Consider the following 18253-nt stretch of genomic DNA (forward strand, 5'->3'; position numbering starts at 1 on the left):
AGCCCTGGGGAGCAGGCCGAGAGCCAGGGGCATGTCCCAAGTGTGGAAAACCAAAAGCCGAGTTCCCAGATCAGGAAGTGGGAACCTGGCCCAGACGAGAGAAGTGTCTTGGCTAAGGCCTCACAGCTCTTGGGGTGGCTTCTCCGCTAGGATACCTACCTCCAAGATCCTTCTGTTGGAACACCCTGTGTGCCCTCCACCCCCGCACCCCCACCCTGGGTCCACAAAGGGTGTACTGGGGCCTCTTCCGGAAGCTTGCCTGGGTCTGCTCCGGGTTTCCTGGGGCCTCTTCCCGGAAGCTTGCCTGGGTCTGCTCGGGACAAGCTCCCCAGCTGCCCTCCTGCCCCAGAGGAGCTACTTCACATCTCATGCAGTGTGTTTTCCCAGGCCCTTCATGAAAGCACCATCCTGCAGTAACTTCTATTCTGTGCATTATTACAACTAGGAATCGTACTACTTCCTTGTGAACATTCCTCGTGGGCCAGTACTTTATTAAGCACTTTTTCCCCCTTTTTTTTTCTAGAAAATATCCATAATATTAAAATTACCATGTTTTTAACATTTTTATTTCTTCTAAGTAATCTCTACGCCCAGCATGGGGCTTGAACTTAACAACCGCAGGATCCAGAGCCTCGTGCTGCGCTCACTGAGCCAGCCAGGTGCCCCAAAAACTTAACGGTTTTTAAGTGTACATTTCAGTGGCATTGAATATATTCACAATGTTGGGTAACCGTCAACCACCATCTATTTCCAGAATTTTTTTCATCACCCTCCACAGAAACTGTACTCCCTAAGCAGTAGCTCCTTATTTACCCGCTTCTCCCAGCTCCTGGTAACCTCCACTCTACTTTTCTGCTGCTGTGGATCTGCCGATGCTAGATATTTCATATAAGTGAGCCATCCAATTATTTGTCCCTTCGTGTTTGTCTTATTTTGCTTAGCCTAATGTTTTCAAGGTTCTCATAGCATGTATGAGAATTTACTTCCTTTTCATTTTATTTTATGTTATTTTTGGTAAAGATCTTATTTTTAAGTAACCTCTACACCCAGTGTGGGGCTTGAACTCACAAACCCAAGATCAAGAGTCACATTCTCCACCAACTGAGCCAGCCAGGCGCCCCTTCCTTCATTTTCTTTTTTAAAGATTTTATTTTATTTATATATTTTTTTAAAGATTTTTTTAAAGATTTTATTTATTTGAGAGAGGCAGAGACGCAGGCAGAGGGAGAAGCAGGCTCCTTGCAGGGAGCCCGATATGGGACTCGATCCAGGGACCCCAGGATCACGCCCTGGGCCAAAGGCAGATGCTCAACTGCTGAGCCACCCAGACGTCCCTCTTCCTTCATTTTTAAAAACTGAATGATACTCCATTGCACGCGTAGACCGGTTTTGTTTATCTGTTCATTTGTTGATGGACACTTGGGTTATTTCTACCTTTTGGAGCCTGTGCATGATGGTGCTGTGGACATGGGTGTAAAGTATCTGTTCAGCTACTTGTCTTCAGTTATTTTGGGAAATCTATCTAGGAATGAAATTGCTGGGTTATATAGTACTCCTGTGTTTAACTTCTTCAGGAGCCACCAAACCATATATATTTTTAAGATTTTATTTATTTATTCATGAGAGACACACACAGAGAGAGAGGCAGAGACATAGGCAGAGGGAGAAGCAGGCTCCATGCAGGGAGCCCAATGCGGGACTCGATCCCAGGACCCCAGGATCACGCCCTGAGCCCCCAGGTGCCCCTCCACCAAACCATATTAAGCACTGTTTATGATTTACATGAGATACGCTTCACGTATCTCCTTTCTAGAGCGAGTCCCTTGAAGGTAGGGATTTATGCTCCCATCCTTGGGTGTCCGGGCCTCGTAGTGCCGTGCTCCCTGCAGAGGATCTGGGGGGGGGCTCCGGGATTTCAGGCCTCACCCCACCTCTCTGGTCCCCCAGCAAGCCCTGGAGGAGGAGTTCCAGTTTCTGTGCTGCCAGAGCTGCCAGGCCGAAGCCAAGTGCCCCAAGCTGCTGCCGTGTCTGCACACGCTCTGCTCGGGATGCCTGGAGGCATCGGGCCTGCGCTGCTCCATCTGCCAGGTGCCCGGGCCTCTAGGCGCTGGCTCGCCGGCCCTGGACAACGTCTTCTTCGAGAGCCTGCAGCGGCGCCTGTCGGTTTACAGGCAGATCGTGGACGCGCAAGCTGTTTGCACCCGATGCAAAGAACCTGCGGACTTCTGGTGTTTTGAGTGCGAGCAGCTCCTCTGTGCCAAGTGCTTCGAGGCGCACCAGTGGTTCCTCAAGCATGAGGCTCGGCCCCTGGCAGAGCTCCGTAGCCAGTCGGTGTGTGAGTTCCTAGACAGCACTCGAAAGTCCAACAGCATCTTCTGCTCCAACCCCAACCACCGCACCCCTATGCTGACGAGGTGAGCCTGCTGGTCCTGGTGGGGTGGCACATCCCAGAGCCGGGTAGAAGGTGCAGGGAGCAGAGAGTCACATAACGGGCACCGGGGGATAAGGGGCTTCTGGGCCTTTGCAACTCAAAATGTGGTCCAGGGACCAGCAGCATCTGTGGCCATGACCGCAGTGTATATTATCCCATGCAAATGGATAATGATCGGTAACAGCCTCCCCCTGTAGTAGATAGTGCTGCAGAACCATCTTTACACGCTTACCCAATAATTTTTTCAGGGTATATTTTGGAAATGCCATTGCTAGGAGAAGGGGTATGAAAATTCGATACATGTTACCAAACTGCCCTTTAGAAAGTTTTACAGTGGGATTTTGTACATCACCGTCCATGGAGTGTGGGTCATGGATAGATTCCAGAGGAGATGCAGGTAGTTTCTGTCTGAAAGTCAAAACCATAACACGATGCTGTCTCAGAATGTCTATAGGAAAAAAATCCAATTGAATCCAGTTAAAATTATTTTTATTAAACAGCACGGGATTTTCATCCAATATTTTTCATAATACATGTGTATGGTTAAAAAAAATTATGAAATTTATAAAGGGGGCAAAGTCTCCACTCCACTCTGTCCCCATCTGCTTAATTCCTACTTCTCCCCCCCGCCCCACAGTTAACCAATGTTACCAGTTTGGAATGCCTCCAGAGTTTCTTTGTGAATTATCCACAGATAGGGGTAGATAGCCCTACAAATTCTAATTTTCCCCCTTTTAGCCAAAGAGGTAACATACCTACCTATGTGAACTATTCCTGCTCCCAATAGATTGCTTCTGTAAGATTCCTAGGTGTGCTCATTGGGGATCTGCATAGCAAAAGTATTCTTTGCCCATTGGGAACACACTCAGAACTGCATTCTTCCTAAACCTGAGTGTGGCTTGCTTCTGGCTTGGACTTCTACTACCAGAATTAGTTTCTATTTCCAGCAGATTCCTCCAACAGAAGGACATTAGAATTCGGATTTCCTTGTTTGTTAAGATTCAGATTTAGTGGCTTTTTATAAATTTATTGCCTATTGTTATTTCTTCATTTGTGAATTGCCTATTTAGGTCCTTTGCCTGTTTGTTTTTTTCTTCAAGAAATTAGTTCCTAATTTTTTTTTTTTTAAAGATTTCACTTATTTATTCTTGAGAGACACACACAGAGAGAGAAGCAGGCTCCATGCAATCCTTAATTTCAAGAGCCAGTGACGGTGCAAACATTTTCTCCTGTTGACTTTTGCCATGTCATTTCCTACGTGGGATTGTGTTTTAAGTTTTTTGTTTTATAGAATCCAGTTCATCAGTCTTCCTGTATGGTGTCCTGCTTTGATCATACTGGGAAAGATTTTCTTCCCATGCCAACGTTAAAAATATTTTCTTATATCCTGTGTTAATAATCCCATGGTTTTATGTTTATAATTGAATCTTTAATTCATAAGGAATCAATTTTTCTGCATGGCATAAAGTAGGATTCCTCACTTTGCTTTTCTCTCCCAACTGGAATGTTGGTTCTCTCAACAACTTTTATTGAATAATCCACTCATCTCTGGTTATATCTTTCTTTATACTTTTATGGACATACCTCTTGAACTTTTAAGTTGTAGTTAAATTTATAATATTTGGACAACCCAGGTGGCTCAGCGGTTTAGCGCCGCCTTCAGCCCAGGGTGTGATCCTAGAGACCTGGGATCGAGTCCCACATCAGGCTCCCTGCATGGAGTCTACTTCTCCCTCTGCCTGTGTCTCTGCCTCTCTCTTTCTGTCTCTCATGAATTAAAAAAAAAAAAAAAAAAAAATATATATATATATATATATATATAATATTTAATGAGCCTGTGAATAAAATCTTTTCCATTATTATTTCTAGCTGGTGATCATTAACATCCTTTAATCCCCCTAATTTATGTATTATATTAGCCATTTGAGCTCTTTTATTTTTGTAAGCTTTTCCAATTGATTCTTCTGAATTTCCTAGGTAAACAATTCATGTCATCCACAAGTAATAAAAACTTTATTGTCTCCAAAATTTACATGTATTACCTCCTTGTAGCTTTGTTTTGTTGTTTCTCATAGCTAAAACCATCAGAGCAATATTGAATGGTGAAAGGAAGTGGTTAGAAAGGCAACTTTAAAAAAAACTTAAAAAGAAACTTCATCTTATTCCTAGCTTTCATGAGAGAGTTTTTTTCTTATATATGATGCTATTTATTATTGCTTTCCTTAGGTAACTTTACAAAATCACATTTAGAAAGTTGCCTCCCACTTCTAGCTTACTAAGAGTTTTTTGTTTTACTATTTTGTTTTATTTTTAACTCAGGAATGGGTGTTCTTTGGGATTCTATGAAGGTGTCCTTATACCTTTCACTGTGGTGAATTATATAGCAATGTGTTTCTTTATGTTGAGCCTTTTTTTTTTTTAATTCCCAGGAGGAAAAATGCTATTTGGTCATGATATACTATTATTTTAATTCATAGCTGGATTTCATTCAATGCTATTTTACTTAGGCTATTATCTGTATTTACAAATGTGATCAATTTTTATGAGTATGTATGATTTCTTTCAAGGTTTTTGACCCATTTTATACTGATCTCCATCAGTGAATTTGTAAGCTTTTTTTTTTTTTTTCAAAGATTTTAGTTATTTATTCATGAGAGACACACAGAGAGAGAGAGGCAGAGACACAGGCAGAGAGAGAAGCAGGCTCCCTGCAGGGAGCCTGATGTGGGACGTGATCCTGGGATTTGCTTAGCACAATGCCTGGCACGTATTATGTACTAAGTCAATGTTAAAATCCTAGTCCTATAATTTCTCTGCTCTGCTCTAGAACAGCTAACGAACATACGTAGTTTGAGCTTATAGAAGTTTCTTGAAAAATTACCTGGAACTGGTGCTTTTTTTTTGAAGAGTAGATTTTCTTTTTTTTTTTTTTTAAGATTTTATTTATTTATTCATGAGAGACACACAAAGAGAGGCAGAGACAGAGGCTGAGGGAGAAGCAGGCTCCACACAGGAAGCCTGATGCAGGACTCGATCCCTGGACTCCAGGATCACACCCTGAGCTGAAGGCAGGCGCTCAACCGCTGAGCCATTCAGGAATCCCAAGAGTAGATTTTCTCCCTGGTATTGGTTTGTTAGGGATCTTGAGTCAGATTTTCTGGAAAATTTTCCAGTTTGTCCTGAGTTCTTTCATAATTTAAAAATCTCCTTTATACCTTTAATGCTCTCCCCTTTCTTCTTTCTTTTTTTTAAAGATTTATTTATTTGTATTTGTATTTATGTGTATTCATGAGAGACACAGAGAGAGAGAGAGAGAGAGAGAGGCCGAGACGCAGGCAGAGGGAGAAGCAGGCTCCATGCAGGGAGCCTGACGTGGGACTCCATCCCAGGTCTCCAGGATCATGCCCCAGGCTGAAGGTGCTAAACCACTGAGCCAACCAGGGATCCCCCCTTCCTTCCTTCCTTCCTTCCTTCCTTCCTTCCTTCCTTCCTTCCTTCCTTCCTTCCTTGTTATATATATATATATATATATATATATATATATATATATGTATATATATAAATATAGATATATATACATATATATATTTTTAAGATTTTATTTATTTATTCATGAGAGACATAGAGAGAGAGGCAGAGACACAGGCAGAGGGAGAAGCAGGCTCCCTGAGGGGAGCCCAATGCGGGACTGGATCCTAGGTCTCCAGGATCACGCCCTGGGCTGAAGGTGGCACTGAACCGCTAAGCCACCCGGGCTGCCCCCCCTTTCTTTTTTCTTTTTTCTTTTTTAAATATTTTATTTATTTATTTATTTATGAGAGACACAGACTGAGAGAGAGAGAAAGGCAGAGACACAGGCAGAGGGAGAAGCAGGCTCCATGCTTGGAGCCCGATGTGGGACTCAATCCTGGGACTCCAGGATCACACCCTGGACCAAAGGCAGGCACCAAACCGCTGAGCCACCCAGGGATCCCCAGCCCCCCTTTCTTTTTTCTTTTCTTTTCTTTTCTTTTTTTTTTCTTTTCTTTTTTCTTTTCTTTTCTTTTCTTTTCTTTTTTCTTTTTTCTTTCTTTTCTTTTCTTTTTTTTCTTTTCTTAAGATTTTATTTATTTATTTATTCATGAGAGACCACTCCATCCATTGATGCTGAGTTGATTTCAGACCCAGGTTGGGGAGCAGCACCAGAGGTGGCTTTGAACTTAGAACTCAGCCTGGCAGTGTCTGCCTTGGGGCTGATATCACCACCTCCACGGAGTACATTTTTTTCAGCTTACTTCCTCCTATGTGTTAGGCCATCTGCTAGGGGACTAGAGTGTAAATACAGACAGATACAGTTGTGGTGCTCTGTGAGGTCATAGTGTGGTAGAAAAACCAGATCTACAACTAACCACCAAGGCTGTAAGGCCAACAGGAAACCTGCTCACCCTGAGGTTGAATAATTTCGCACTGTCCTCTATCTTACACTTTCCCTTGCTAGTTAGTATCCCTGCTTGGCACAGGGCTGCGTGTGTGCTCAGTCCGTTGTTAAGGGCAGAAAGGAGAGGAGCACAGGCACAAAAGTGAGTCATCTTAGAAAAGACATTGGCTGGGGAAGGTAGCCTCCAAGAGGGTGTCACGTTTAGCCTGATGTGTAAGAAAGAAGAAATGGTGTGGGGGCAGCAGGTACAAAGGCAGAGGCACTAGTGAGTCCGTTGCATTTCAGGAATTGCAAAGTAAAGGGTATGCCTGAAGGCAGGCGCTGGAAGGGGGAGCTGGAGTCAGACATGGGGGAGCCTGGTGATAGGACTCTAGCCTATCATTTCTGGAACATAGAATGTTCTCAGCTTGCTCCTTTTTCGCTCAGTTTACTCTTGTTTTACCAGGGGAATGGCTTATAGAACGTACTCTGAAGGGGACCCTAGCAGGGGCTCTGTTCAAAACCACTGATGGGTGTTAAGGCAGAGGGTGGGAGGATTAGATTCTCTCTCTGCGCTGTGGTTCTGTAAAGCGGTACGTTTGGGAGATGGGAGGTGAGTGTTTGTTTCTTTGGCTGCATGCTTCTTTGCATTTCACCCCATTCCACAAAGAATTTGAAGAGATTGACCACCATAGTGTTGGGTTTATGTGTATCTAGCAAAGACTGAAACAAAGAATCAGCACCAGGGAAAAAGGAGCCCCATTAGGAGACTGAGGCCATGGTCCAGGTGAGGGTGAGGCCTACAAGAATGTGGAGATGGAAGGCTGGGGAAAATGCCCAAATCTCACACTCCCAGGGCCTACCTGACCTGGAGGGAGGTCCAGGTGGCTGCCAGCCTCTCCATTGTGTGTATTTGGGAGGGATGGGGAGTGTCTTCCACCCAAGAGTAATATAGGTCTAGGAGAGCACCCACATCTGGGTCTCAGATCCCAAAGCATGGCCAGATGGGGTGGGGGAATTAATCCAGGGCCATCAAAGCTTATAGCCAGAAAGAGTTTGGATTAGTTGAGTGGAAAAAACAAAAGACCTATTAATCCAGTTTGAAAGGTGTGATGAGATCATAAACTGGGGAGAGGGTTCCTGAGACTTGAAGTTGGGATAATTCACAACGGGTCAAGGAGAAGCAGGCTGGACAGCCCAGGGGAAAGATTCAGGGCAGAGGTGGCCAGCATGCAGTGGCAGAGCTGGTGGCAAGGAAGCGAAGGGCGTCTAGCTGAGAAGGATATGGAAAAGACATCCTGTCAGGGCCCTTGTAAGGTCAAGGCTTGGAGGAGGAAGGCCAGATACCTTAGGTGCCAACTCTGGGGAGCCCCCCTGACCTCCTGAACCAAGCAAGTGCCTCCTGAGAGTTTGCACCATAGCTGTGTAAGTTGCACCTTCTTGGGGATTGTACTGGGATTGAAAGCTGGCCCAGGAGCACTGCACAAACGGGGTGAAGGCTGCTCCCAGGAGTTCAGGCACAGTCAAATCACCCATTTTTTTTTTCCTATGAACTCACCCAGGGGACTTGTTTTCATAGCCAAGAGCAACTGCTTTTCCTTTCATGGTGGCAGGTGGGGTGGGGGGGTAGAGCTGGAAGGTAGATTTGGTTGAATGTGTGGATGAAGGGACATGGGAGCTATGCCTCAAAGAATCTTGTCTGTATAAGTTACAACTGAAACAAATGTGTAAATTAGTAACAAATGTTTAGTTAGAGGCATAAGCAAAAATGAATGAATGGCCGATGTGAGGAGTGAATAGGGTTGTGGCTGGCTTCTGACCCTACTTGATTAGATATTCAAATTGTGTCACCAGGACCTATTTTCCCCGTATTTCTTGTGATGTGGCTTTCCTCCAAGCTCTATTCACAGAAGGATTTCTCCCTGTTGCTTGCCAAATGATTACAGCAGCTCCAGAGGCCCTTGTTAGACCCCGTCATCCTCAAATCCAGTGGGAGAGAGTAAGAATCTCTTCCCAAATTCTAAGCCTAGTTTGAGTGTGTTTCTGATTGGATCAGATACCTGTCTGTGCAGGGGACAGGTTTGAAGCCAGCCTCAAGTGAAGCTCCCCAACCCCTTGGAACCTGGGCAGTCCCTTTCCAACAGGAAGCTTTCCCTCTTCCTATATAGGCAGAGAATGGGCTCTTCTGGTAGGAGGATCCCCCTTATTAATATAACAGTATTTTCCTTCTTTGAGCTCTTTTTCTTGGGTTGTTTCCTTAATTCTCACACCTTCTTGAAAGATGATTGAGGAGCAGAGGATTGTTCCCATTGTATAAGTGAGGCAAGAGGCCAGTGCATTAATGGGAGCTAACCCAAATAGAAGATCTTGTCTGAGCCAAGGCCCAAATGGGTGCAGGATTTCCTGACTGCAAAGCCTCTCCTGGCACTGCTGGCCTCTACATTCAGACAGTCCTCAATTAACAACCAGGCTGAATTGCAAAAAAGGGATTCTGCAAGTTGCTTGTTCAGAACTCAGTGTTTTCCCCCTCAGAAGTGGATTATTAAAAAGAAGCATGCTATTTAAGCAATAATAAATTTAATTTTCCTTGACTTTAACAGAAGAAAAAGATACTGAAGTAAGATTGGACTTACTAAACTTCAAAGAAATATTTCTTCATCTTAAAATGTTTTCTAAAATAGGGCACCTGGGTGGCTCAGTGGTTGAGTGTCTGCCTTTGGCTCGGGTTGTGATCCTGGGGTCCTGGGAGCAAGTCCCATGTTGGGTTCCGCGCAGAAAGTCTGCCTCTCCCTCTGCCTACATCTCTGCCTCTTTGTCAGTGTTTCTCATGAATAAATAAATATATTCTTTAAAAAAAAAAGCTTCCTAAAATATTTAAGAGTAAGCAAAAAAAAAATTGCTAATACATTAAGAGGTTAGAGTCATTGTAGTTTGCTTTTAATGAAACAGTTCCATTTTTAGACAATTGTGATAGGGTCTCTGCTGGAAAAGAGCACCAAGGCCCATTCTCATCTACCTATCTTAGTTCTATGTTAAGATGGCTCTCATGCATGACCCTGGGCCTTGTACTCTAGCATTCCTTCTTGCAAATTCTTTATTTTGATCCACCTCTTAATTGGATGGATGTTGTCAATAAGTTGTCTCAATTCCCAGGCTCTCTTGGCATTGAAAATGTCTATCAGTTGCTGTTGAATGATATCTTAGCTGGGTATAATATACCTGGGTCATACTGTTGCCTGTAGAATTCTATAGACTTTGATACATTGTCTTTCAGCATCAAATGCTCATGAGGAGAGTCCTGAGGCCAAATGTATTTGCTTTTTCTGTCTTGAGACTTAAAGACATTTTCATTCTTGAAGTTTATTAATTTAACCAAAGTGTCTTCATGTTGAGCATTTTGTATCAGATTATTCTAGAACCTGGCAGGCTTCTTCAATCTAAAAATTCCTTTTATTTCAGAGTACCTGGGTGGCTCAGTTTGTTATACATTTGACTCTGTTTCAGTTTAGGTCATGACCTCAGGTTGGTGAGATTGAGCCCCATTTAGCACTCTGAATCAGCATGGAATCTACTTGGGGATTCTTTCTCACTCCCCCTCTGCTCCTCCCCTTGCCCATGCATTCTCTCTCTCCCTCTATGTCAAATAAATTAATAAATAAAATCTTAGAAAATAAAATAATAAAAATAAAAATTCTTATTACTTATTATTTACATTATTTCAGTGAAATTTTTTTCCTCTTCCTCTTTTTCCCTCTTCCTTTTCTTTTTTTTTTTAAGATTTTATTTATTTATTCATGAGAGACAAAGAGAAAGAGAGAGAGGCAGAGACACAGGCAGAGGAAGAAGCAGGCTCCATGCATGGAGCTCAACGTGGAACTCCATCCCAGGTCCCCAGGATCACAACCTGGGCCAAAGGCGGCGCTAAACCACTGAGCCACCCAGGCTTCCCCCCCTTTCTTTTCCTTCTCATTTTCCTCTATCACTGTTAGTATTACAAGCTTTAATTTTTTGTTTCCAGGTTTTTCTAACTCATAATCTTAATAGTATTATTTCAGTTGGGGGCAACTGATTTATTTGATGACCGTTGAATGAGTAATGAAGTTCAGAACCACAGTATACATTGAGTTACATAAAATCATTTTATACACATTGTGATAAACGTACTTGAGACTATCAGAATTGTTTGTCACATATAAGGAGTTACTGCCAGTTTTCTACTTTACGAGATTCTATTAACATTTAATGATTAACCTTAGCTGTTGAATTTTGTAACAAATTCCTGCTTTGGCATCTTTTACAGTTTGTATTTGTTCTGCCAAAGCTGAAATTTGGAGAAGTATTTCAAGATTAGTATGGCTAAGTAGAAGAGCTGCCTCTTTATACCATATGTCACATAACTAATACAGTGTTAAGTTATTGTTAACCTAATCATCAAATAACGTTTTCTCATTCATGGCTTTAATTGATTGTTTTAGCTATTTCTGTCTCTGCCATCTCCTTTACTGAAATTAGATCGATTTAAAGATATATTTATTTATTTTAGAGAGAGAGAGAGACAGCAGGAGAGAGCATGTGCACATGGAGGGGGAGGGAGAGAGAAGAAGACTCCCTGCTGAGTGTGGAGCCCAATGGCAGGGCTCGATCTTGCTACCCTGAGACCATGTCCTGAGCCAAAACCAAGATTAGATGCCCAACCGACAGAGCCCAACAGGCACCCCAAATTAGATTAGACTTTTTTTTTTTAAGATTTTACTTATTTATTCATGAGAGACAGAGAGAGAGAGAGAGAGAGAGAGAGGCAGAGACACAGGCAGAGGGAGAAGCAGGCTCCATGCAGAGAGAGAGAGAGAGAGAGAGGCAGAGACACAGGCAGAGGGAGAAGCAGGCTCCATGCAGGGAGCCTGATATGGGACTCAATCCAGGAACTTCGAGATTTCATTCTGAGCCGAAGGCAGATGCTCAACTGCTGAGCCACCCAGGTGTCCCTAGATTAGACTTAAATAATTTGACAATCACTATACTTACCTATGTGATAAACCTTGTCCTGGTGTCTTGCAACATTTCCTGGCACCTAAGTTCCTATTTTATCAATGTACACTGGTATTCAATACTGTATAACTGTAGTGCATTTTTATAAAACTCAGTGAATTCCCCTAAGTTATCGATCATTGTTCCAAAAATTGACTCTCTTATTAACATATGACTATGTGATGATTTAAAAATTGTCTTGCAGTTGATGCCGTTTCAACTGTACTTCTGAGGGGCATCGTTGTAGTCATCTCAGCACATGATGGTCATTGCATTTTAGAAATATCATGTTGGTGGCCACTGGGAAGGGTTGATTGGAGAGACCAGAGGCAGGGAGGTCTTAGGGGACAGCACCAAAGGAGATAAGTCATTACTGAGGCAAGAACAAAGGTTATTGCAATGGGAACTGATGAGACAAATATAAGAACCAGGATTCCACCTTGAGCACTTTTACATCCTAGCACCACACCTGCACATAGTTGGTACTTCATAAATCTTTTTTGGGTAAATGAAAGGAATCAACAAGAATTAAAGAGGAGTTGTTGAAGTGGTGGTGGGGGGTGTATCTGGCATTCCCCTTGGTCTCTGACTTGCCTGGCCTTTCAATGGTAGTGCCATTAACTGCCATATATATATAGGGCAGTGGTGTGGCCGAGAGAACACTGTCCACCAGGGGTATGGTCCTCTGACTTGGGAGCAGGGACTGTAGAGAAAAGAGTGGGGAGGGAAAGCACAAACTTCCTCTTTGTCATTCTTGGGTGTGGGGTCGGCATAAGATGGCCATGTGAGACAGACAAGGCTTTCTCCTCTCACTTTTCCTTGCTGCTTCTTTTCTAGTATCTTCCTCCCTGAGCCCTCGGGTTCCCCCACCTTTGTCACCACCTTCTCAACCAAAGAATGGGTGGAACAGGGGAGGTCAACTGGAATAGTGCTTTTACTCTCAGTGTCCCAGGCTCTGTACTTACCCAGCTCCACTCCCGGCTTCAGAAATCTCTCCTCAACTCTGTCCCCTCCGCAGACTTCAGGAAACCAGTCCTGATTAAATGCATTCATACTCCTGTGGAAATGACTGACGGATCCCTTTACTTGCCCTATAGCTAATAATTTGAGTTTCCAAGGGAGGCTGCTCCTTCTTCTGCTCCACCAAAGTGAAAGCTCCCTAACATTCTTGTGGAGGTGAAGGTGCTAGAGGAGAGTTTTGCAGTTGCCATTCAGGCAAGCCGGGCCCTGCCCCGGAGTCCTGCTCTAGGACCAGCTCTCCTGCGCAGGTCCCACTTTCATAGGATTTTCGCTTCCTGCATTTCCAAGCTACCCTGTTCCCTAGAACAGCGGAAGTGGTAGGTATGCCGTCCTGGTCCCAGCAGGAGATGTGGCCTGGCTGCAGTAGGAAGGAGGGCAGCCTGGAGACCATGCTCAATGTGATGTTTCCTACTGTTTGAGATTGAGGGCTTTGCCCACCCAAAGGAGGGCTTGCCCTGCCATATGTACATGTGTAGTTAATGCCTCCCCTTCTTACATGGTTCCAGAATGTCCACTGTGGAGCTGGCTCTGTGCAGCTGACTTCACATAGACCAGCCCCCCTTTGTCCTTGCAACGGTCTATGAGAGGCATCGTTATTTATCCCCATTTTATAGACAGGGAAGTAAAGACTCTAAGAAAGTCATTTGCTCAAGTCCTTTTTTTTTTTTTTTTAAGATTTTATTTATTTATTCATGATAGACAGAGAGAGAGAGAGAGAGGCAGAGACCCAGGCAGAGGGAGAAGCAGGCTCCATGCAGGGAGCCCGATGTGGGACTTGATCCCTGGTCTCTAGGATCACGCCCTGGGCCAAAGGCAGGCGCTAAACCGCTGTGCCACCCAGAGATCCCTGCTCAAGTCCTTGTAGCTAGAAATGAAAAGGGACCAGATTCAGGCCCAAAGCTGTCCTCTACCCTTCCTGCTGTCACGTAGCCTCTGGCAGAGCAATGTAGACATAGGCAGCTTTCGGATGGGGACACCGAGACCCCAGGAGACCTGTTGAGGCTTTCATTTCATTTCATTTCATTTCATTTCATTTCATTTCATTTCATTTCATTTCATTTCATATTTTTGAGTTTCCAAGTGTACTGGTCCAGGAGGGGAGCAGTTAGGAGAGGAGGAGCGAAGAATAGTGTGTCCATCGGGTCCCCGCTGGCCGAGTGTGGGGGCCCAGTCACCTTGAGCCTCCCAGGGCAGCACAGCCGCCTGCCTCGGTGTCCCAGGGCTAGAGAAGGAGGAGGGTGCTCTGCTGGCCCCAGCAGATCTGCCCACTCAGACCTCGCCATCCTTGAGCACGTTCGGTCGGGAGCGGGCAATGGGGATGTCCCAGGAGGAGCTGCTCCCAGAGCACGGCTCCCCCGGCGTCTCCCGCAGTGCCCTGCTTGCTGCAAAGGCCCCTGGTGCCAGGATCACCCGCGGGGGCTCCCCACCCCCGTTTCCGTAGTAGCCGAGGACAGCTGCCTTGTCTGTGCTCAGGCCGGCGGGGAGGTTAAAGCCGCTGTGCAGGTGGCCCTCCGCGGGTGCCCTCTCCGGGCAGGACAGGCTGGCCGCGTCTGTGGTCCGAAGGTGGGCCGCCAGCTCACCTCGGCCCGGGCGCCCCGCCCTCGCTTGGCTGCAGGTGGTCGGTGAGCGCGGCCAGTGGGTCCGCGTGCTGAGGCCCAGCCACGCGCCCCCTTCCTTGCCTTCCTCCATGTCACGCCCACTGAGGACCTCCTTGTCCCCCAGAGGTCAGCTAACCTGGACGGTCTGTGGTAAAATTCATCCCTGTTGGCCCCAGGACGAGCCTGTATGCATTTCTGGAAACAGGACGAGGATCGAACTTAAGGAAGATGATGCACATGGATCCCTGAGAGCAGCTTTGTTCACACGGGGTCACTAGTCGCCTCTGCTGCCACCAATGTGAGGCTTTTATTAAAATATTAACAACATGGGCACCTGGATGGCTCAGTGGTTGAGTGTCGGCCTTTGGCTAAAGGCGTGATCCTGGAGTCCTGGGATCGAGTCCCACGTTGAGCTCCCCACAGGGAGCCTGCTTCTCCCTCTGCCTATGCCTTTGCCTCTCTCTCATCAATAAATAAATTTAAAAATCTTTTAAAAAATGAAAAAAAGGGCAGCCCCGGTGGCTCAGCGTTTAGCGCCGCCTTCAGCCCAGGGCCTGATCCTGGAGACCCGGGATCGAGTCCCACGTTGGGCTCCCTGCATGGAGCCTGCTTCTCCCTCTGCCTGTGTCTCTGTCTCTCTCTCTCTCTCTCATTAATAAATAAATTTTTAAAAATCTTTAAAAAATGAAAAAAATATTAACAACATAGTTCACTGAACAGTCATAAATGGATAAGCGAAACAACCCATCTCAGGGAAGAAGAGGAAGAGTTTTGTAATTCCCAGATGGAATGTTTTTTGAGGTCTCCATTGCCTTCTATTTAAAGCCCAAACTCCTTTACTTTGAAGTGATTATGGAAATTTTTGGAAGATCTAAATAGATGAAAAGGGGGAGGGAGGGAGAAAGAGAAAGAAGTGACTAACTCCCATCAATGTAGACTGTTTTCTCTCCCTCTTGGGATCTCTATAATCATCTAAACCAAAACGAACAGTGTGTGGCATTCTGTAACTTGCTTTTCTCATGATAGACAGTTGTGAATGCCTTTCCAGAAAATACGTAGTTTTGAATTTTTAGGTAGTCGCATCCGTCGATTGTATGATTTCTTCCATTTCTTCAGAGGTTATAAGGTCTTTACCATCATAAGTAAACAGTCAACTAGCATATCATATCATTAGGGTTCATCTTTAATTCTGTGACCCATCACAAATGTGTTGAAGTGTGATATATGAAGCAAGCTCTAACTTGCTTTTTTGCCCCTGGGTAGCCAGTTTTCTTGATTCCAGTTGCTGAATGGAATTGTTTAATGTCCATTAGTGTGGGATGCTTTCTGTATTCCATAAAATGTCACATTATTATAGATGCCAGGGCCTATTTCAGGACTATCTAGTCTGTTCTGCTCATCTTTCTCATTACTCTGAGACTAGCTCCACACATACTCTTCTTTTTTTTTTTTTTTAAGATTTATTTATTTATTTATTTATTTATTTATTTATTTATTTGAGAGAGAGACAGACAGACAGCATGTGCTTTGGGGAAGGGGTAGAGGGAGAGGGCGAGAATATTAAGCAGACTTCACGCCCAGTGCGGAGCCCGACATGGGGCTCGATCCCATGACCCTGAGATCATGACCTGAGCCAAAACCAACAGCCAGACGCTTAACAAACCGAGCCACCCAGGTGCCCCCACATGTACTCTCTTAATGGACATTCTGTCCTATGTTATCTTGGCAGAGAAAATTCCCCTTCCTGACACTGGCTTCCCCAAAATTTCTTAACTATTTGATCTGTTTATTCCATCCTGTGAAATGTAGAATCAGTCAGTACAGTTTCAAAATCTCATCTGTGATTTGATTAAAATTCCCTTAACCCTTTATACTAACTTGAGAAGAATTGATAATCATTAATATTTAGCCTCCTTCATTGGGACCTGGGTACATCTTCCTGTTTTTTAGATTTTTCTCAGTAGTTTTGTCTTTTTTTTCCATATGTATACTTTTTGCTAGAATTACGTCTACAGTTTGTTTGGGTTTGTTTTTTAAGCATTTGCAAATTGCTGTTTGTGAATGAGAGCATCGAAATTTTTTTCCATATCTCTTTTCATCTGAATTGCTAGGCTAGAATTAAGGGATTTTCGACTCTTAATTCTGTAATATTCCAGCCACTTTCTGGAGCAACTTCTTATTAATTCTATGCTGTTTTAGTTCATTCTTTTGAGTAATCCAGGAGCAAATTACTGTCATTTTGCTTCAGAGCTATTTTCTATGTCTGTGTCTAAGTTCTGGTTTTTGTCATGGAGCTCCTTGTGGGCATGTGCCCACCTCACCTTGCCTTCCGCAAAGTGCCAAGCACACAGGTGCTGCTCAGTGAGGGTCCCTTGAATGAGGGTGAAGGAATCTTAGGCCAAGGAAGTCCTGGTCCCGGGGGGCAGCCCGTTGATGAGCCACTCCAATTTATGGTCTGCACCTCGGTCTTATCAGAAGGCTGGGAGCTTTCAGACCCAGGGAGTCTGATGCAGGCCAACCACCTCACGGAAACCTGCTGCCAATTGTCTGCTTCTGTCCAGTGGGGGAGCAGTGGCCACTTGCCCTAGGAGGACCCATTTAGGGGAGATGGGGCTTCAGAGTAAGGCCCTAGCAGAGACTGGGGTCAACCCAGAAAGTCTTGCTCTACCGCCAGCCAGGCTACCCTAGGTGTACAGGGAGAAGCAGGCTCCCAGCAGGGAGCCTGATGTGGGACTCGATCCCTGGCCCAGATCACACCCTGAGCTGGAGGCAGATGCTCAACTGCTGAGCCACCAAGGTAGCTCTGGAACATTCCTCCTAAGGAAGGGAGGCTGAGTTCAGACTCAGCCCTTCCCAGGGTCCAAAGCAGGGAAAGTGACAGCAAGCTTTAGTTCTCTATTTCTATGCACTATGTGGTTGCCCACATTGACTTGTGTTCTCTTCTCTCATTTAGAAAATAGGCATCCATTCACAAGGTTCAAACATGAAAGCAGTCAAAAGATTTCATTAGAACAGTTGTTTTTAAATGTACGCTCTACCCCCAGTGTGGGGCTTGAACTCAGAACCCCGAGATCAAGAGTCTCATGTTCAACTGACTGAGCCAGCCAGGCACCCCAAATATAAAAACCATTTAAAGGACTTAACAGTGAAATGTCTCATTCCACCTCTGCCCTGCCCCACCCAGAACCACTTTTATCAACTTGTGTGTCCTTCTAAAATGTCTTTATGTAGATACAACCAAATATGAGTATAGTCTTTTTTAAAAAAAATTATTCATGAGAGACAGAGAGAGGCAGAGACATAAGCAGAGGGAGAAGCAGGCTCTCTGCGGGGAGCCCACTGCAGGATTCAATCCCAGGACCCCAGGATCATGACCTGAGCCAAAGGCAGATGCTCACCCACTGAGCCACCCAGGGGCCCCTGAATATAGTCTTGATATGGAAGAGCTAGGTTCTTGTCTCACAGAGTCGAAGAATGAATGTCGTGGACAGAGAGTGAGTAAAGTGATAGAAGATTATTAAGCCAAGATACAGAGAAAGATCTCAGAAGTGAGGGGGGTCCCGACAGGGTTGCCGCTGAAGGCTTTCTGGCTGGCCTTTTATTGAGAACCTAACCAGGCAGCCCACAGCCTTGAGAGTTCTTTGTGCTGTCTTGAGTGATTGACATATGGCTGTCTTGGGGTCTGGTCTGTCCATCTAACCACCAAAGGAAGATACTCCCTAACATTTTGGAGTTACGGAGCCAGGTTTATTTTATTTTTATTTTTTATTTTTTCTGTTT

General features: G+C 44.7%; 1 protein-coding gene and 1 pseudogene across 6 annotated transcripts in view; one reads left to right on the forward strand and one right to left on the reverse strand.

Moving 5' to 3' along the window:
• PML (PML nuclear body scaffold) overlaps positions 1-18253 on the forward strand; it is a 45614-nt gene that overhangs the window by 554 nt on the left and 26807 nt on the right. For all 6 annotated transcript variants that reach the window (XM_038580933.1, XM_038580936.1, XM_038580935.1 and 3 more), the window contains exon 2: positions 1948-2414. In XM_038580933.1, coding sequence (XP_038436861.1) covers positions 1948-2414 — 467 coding nt within the window. The remainder of the gene's footprint in view (positions 1-1947; positions 2415-18253) is intronic.
• On the reverse strand, positions 14145-14712 carry LOC111093389 (annotated as a pseudogene).

The sequence above is a fragment of the Canis lupus genome, chromosome 30 (assembly GCF_011100685.1).
Source record: "Canis lupus familiaris isolate Mischka breed German Shepherd chromosome 30, alternate assembly UU_Cfam_GSD_1.0, whole genome shotgun sequence".
NCBI classification, from domain to species: Eukaryota; Metazoa; Chordata; class Mammalia; order Carnivora; family Canidae; genus Canis; species Canis lupus.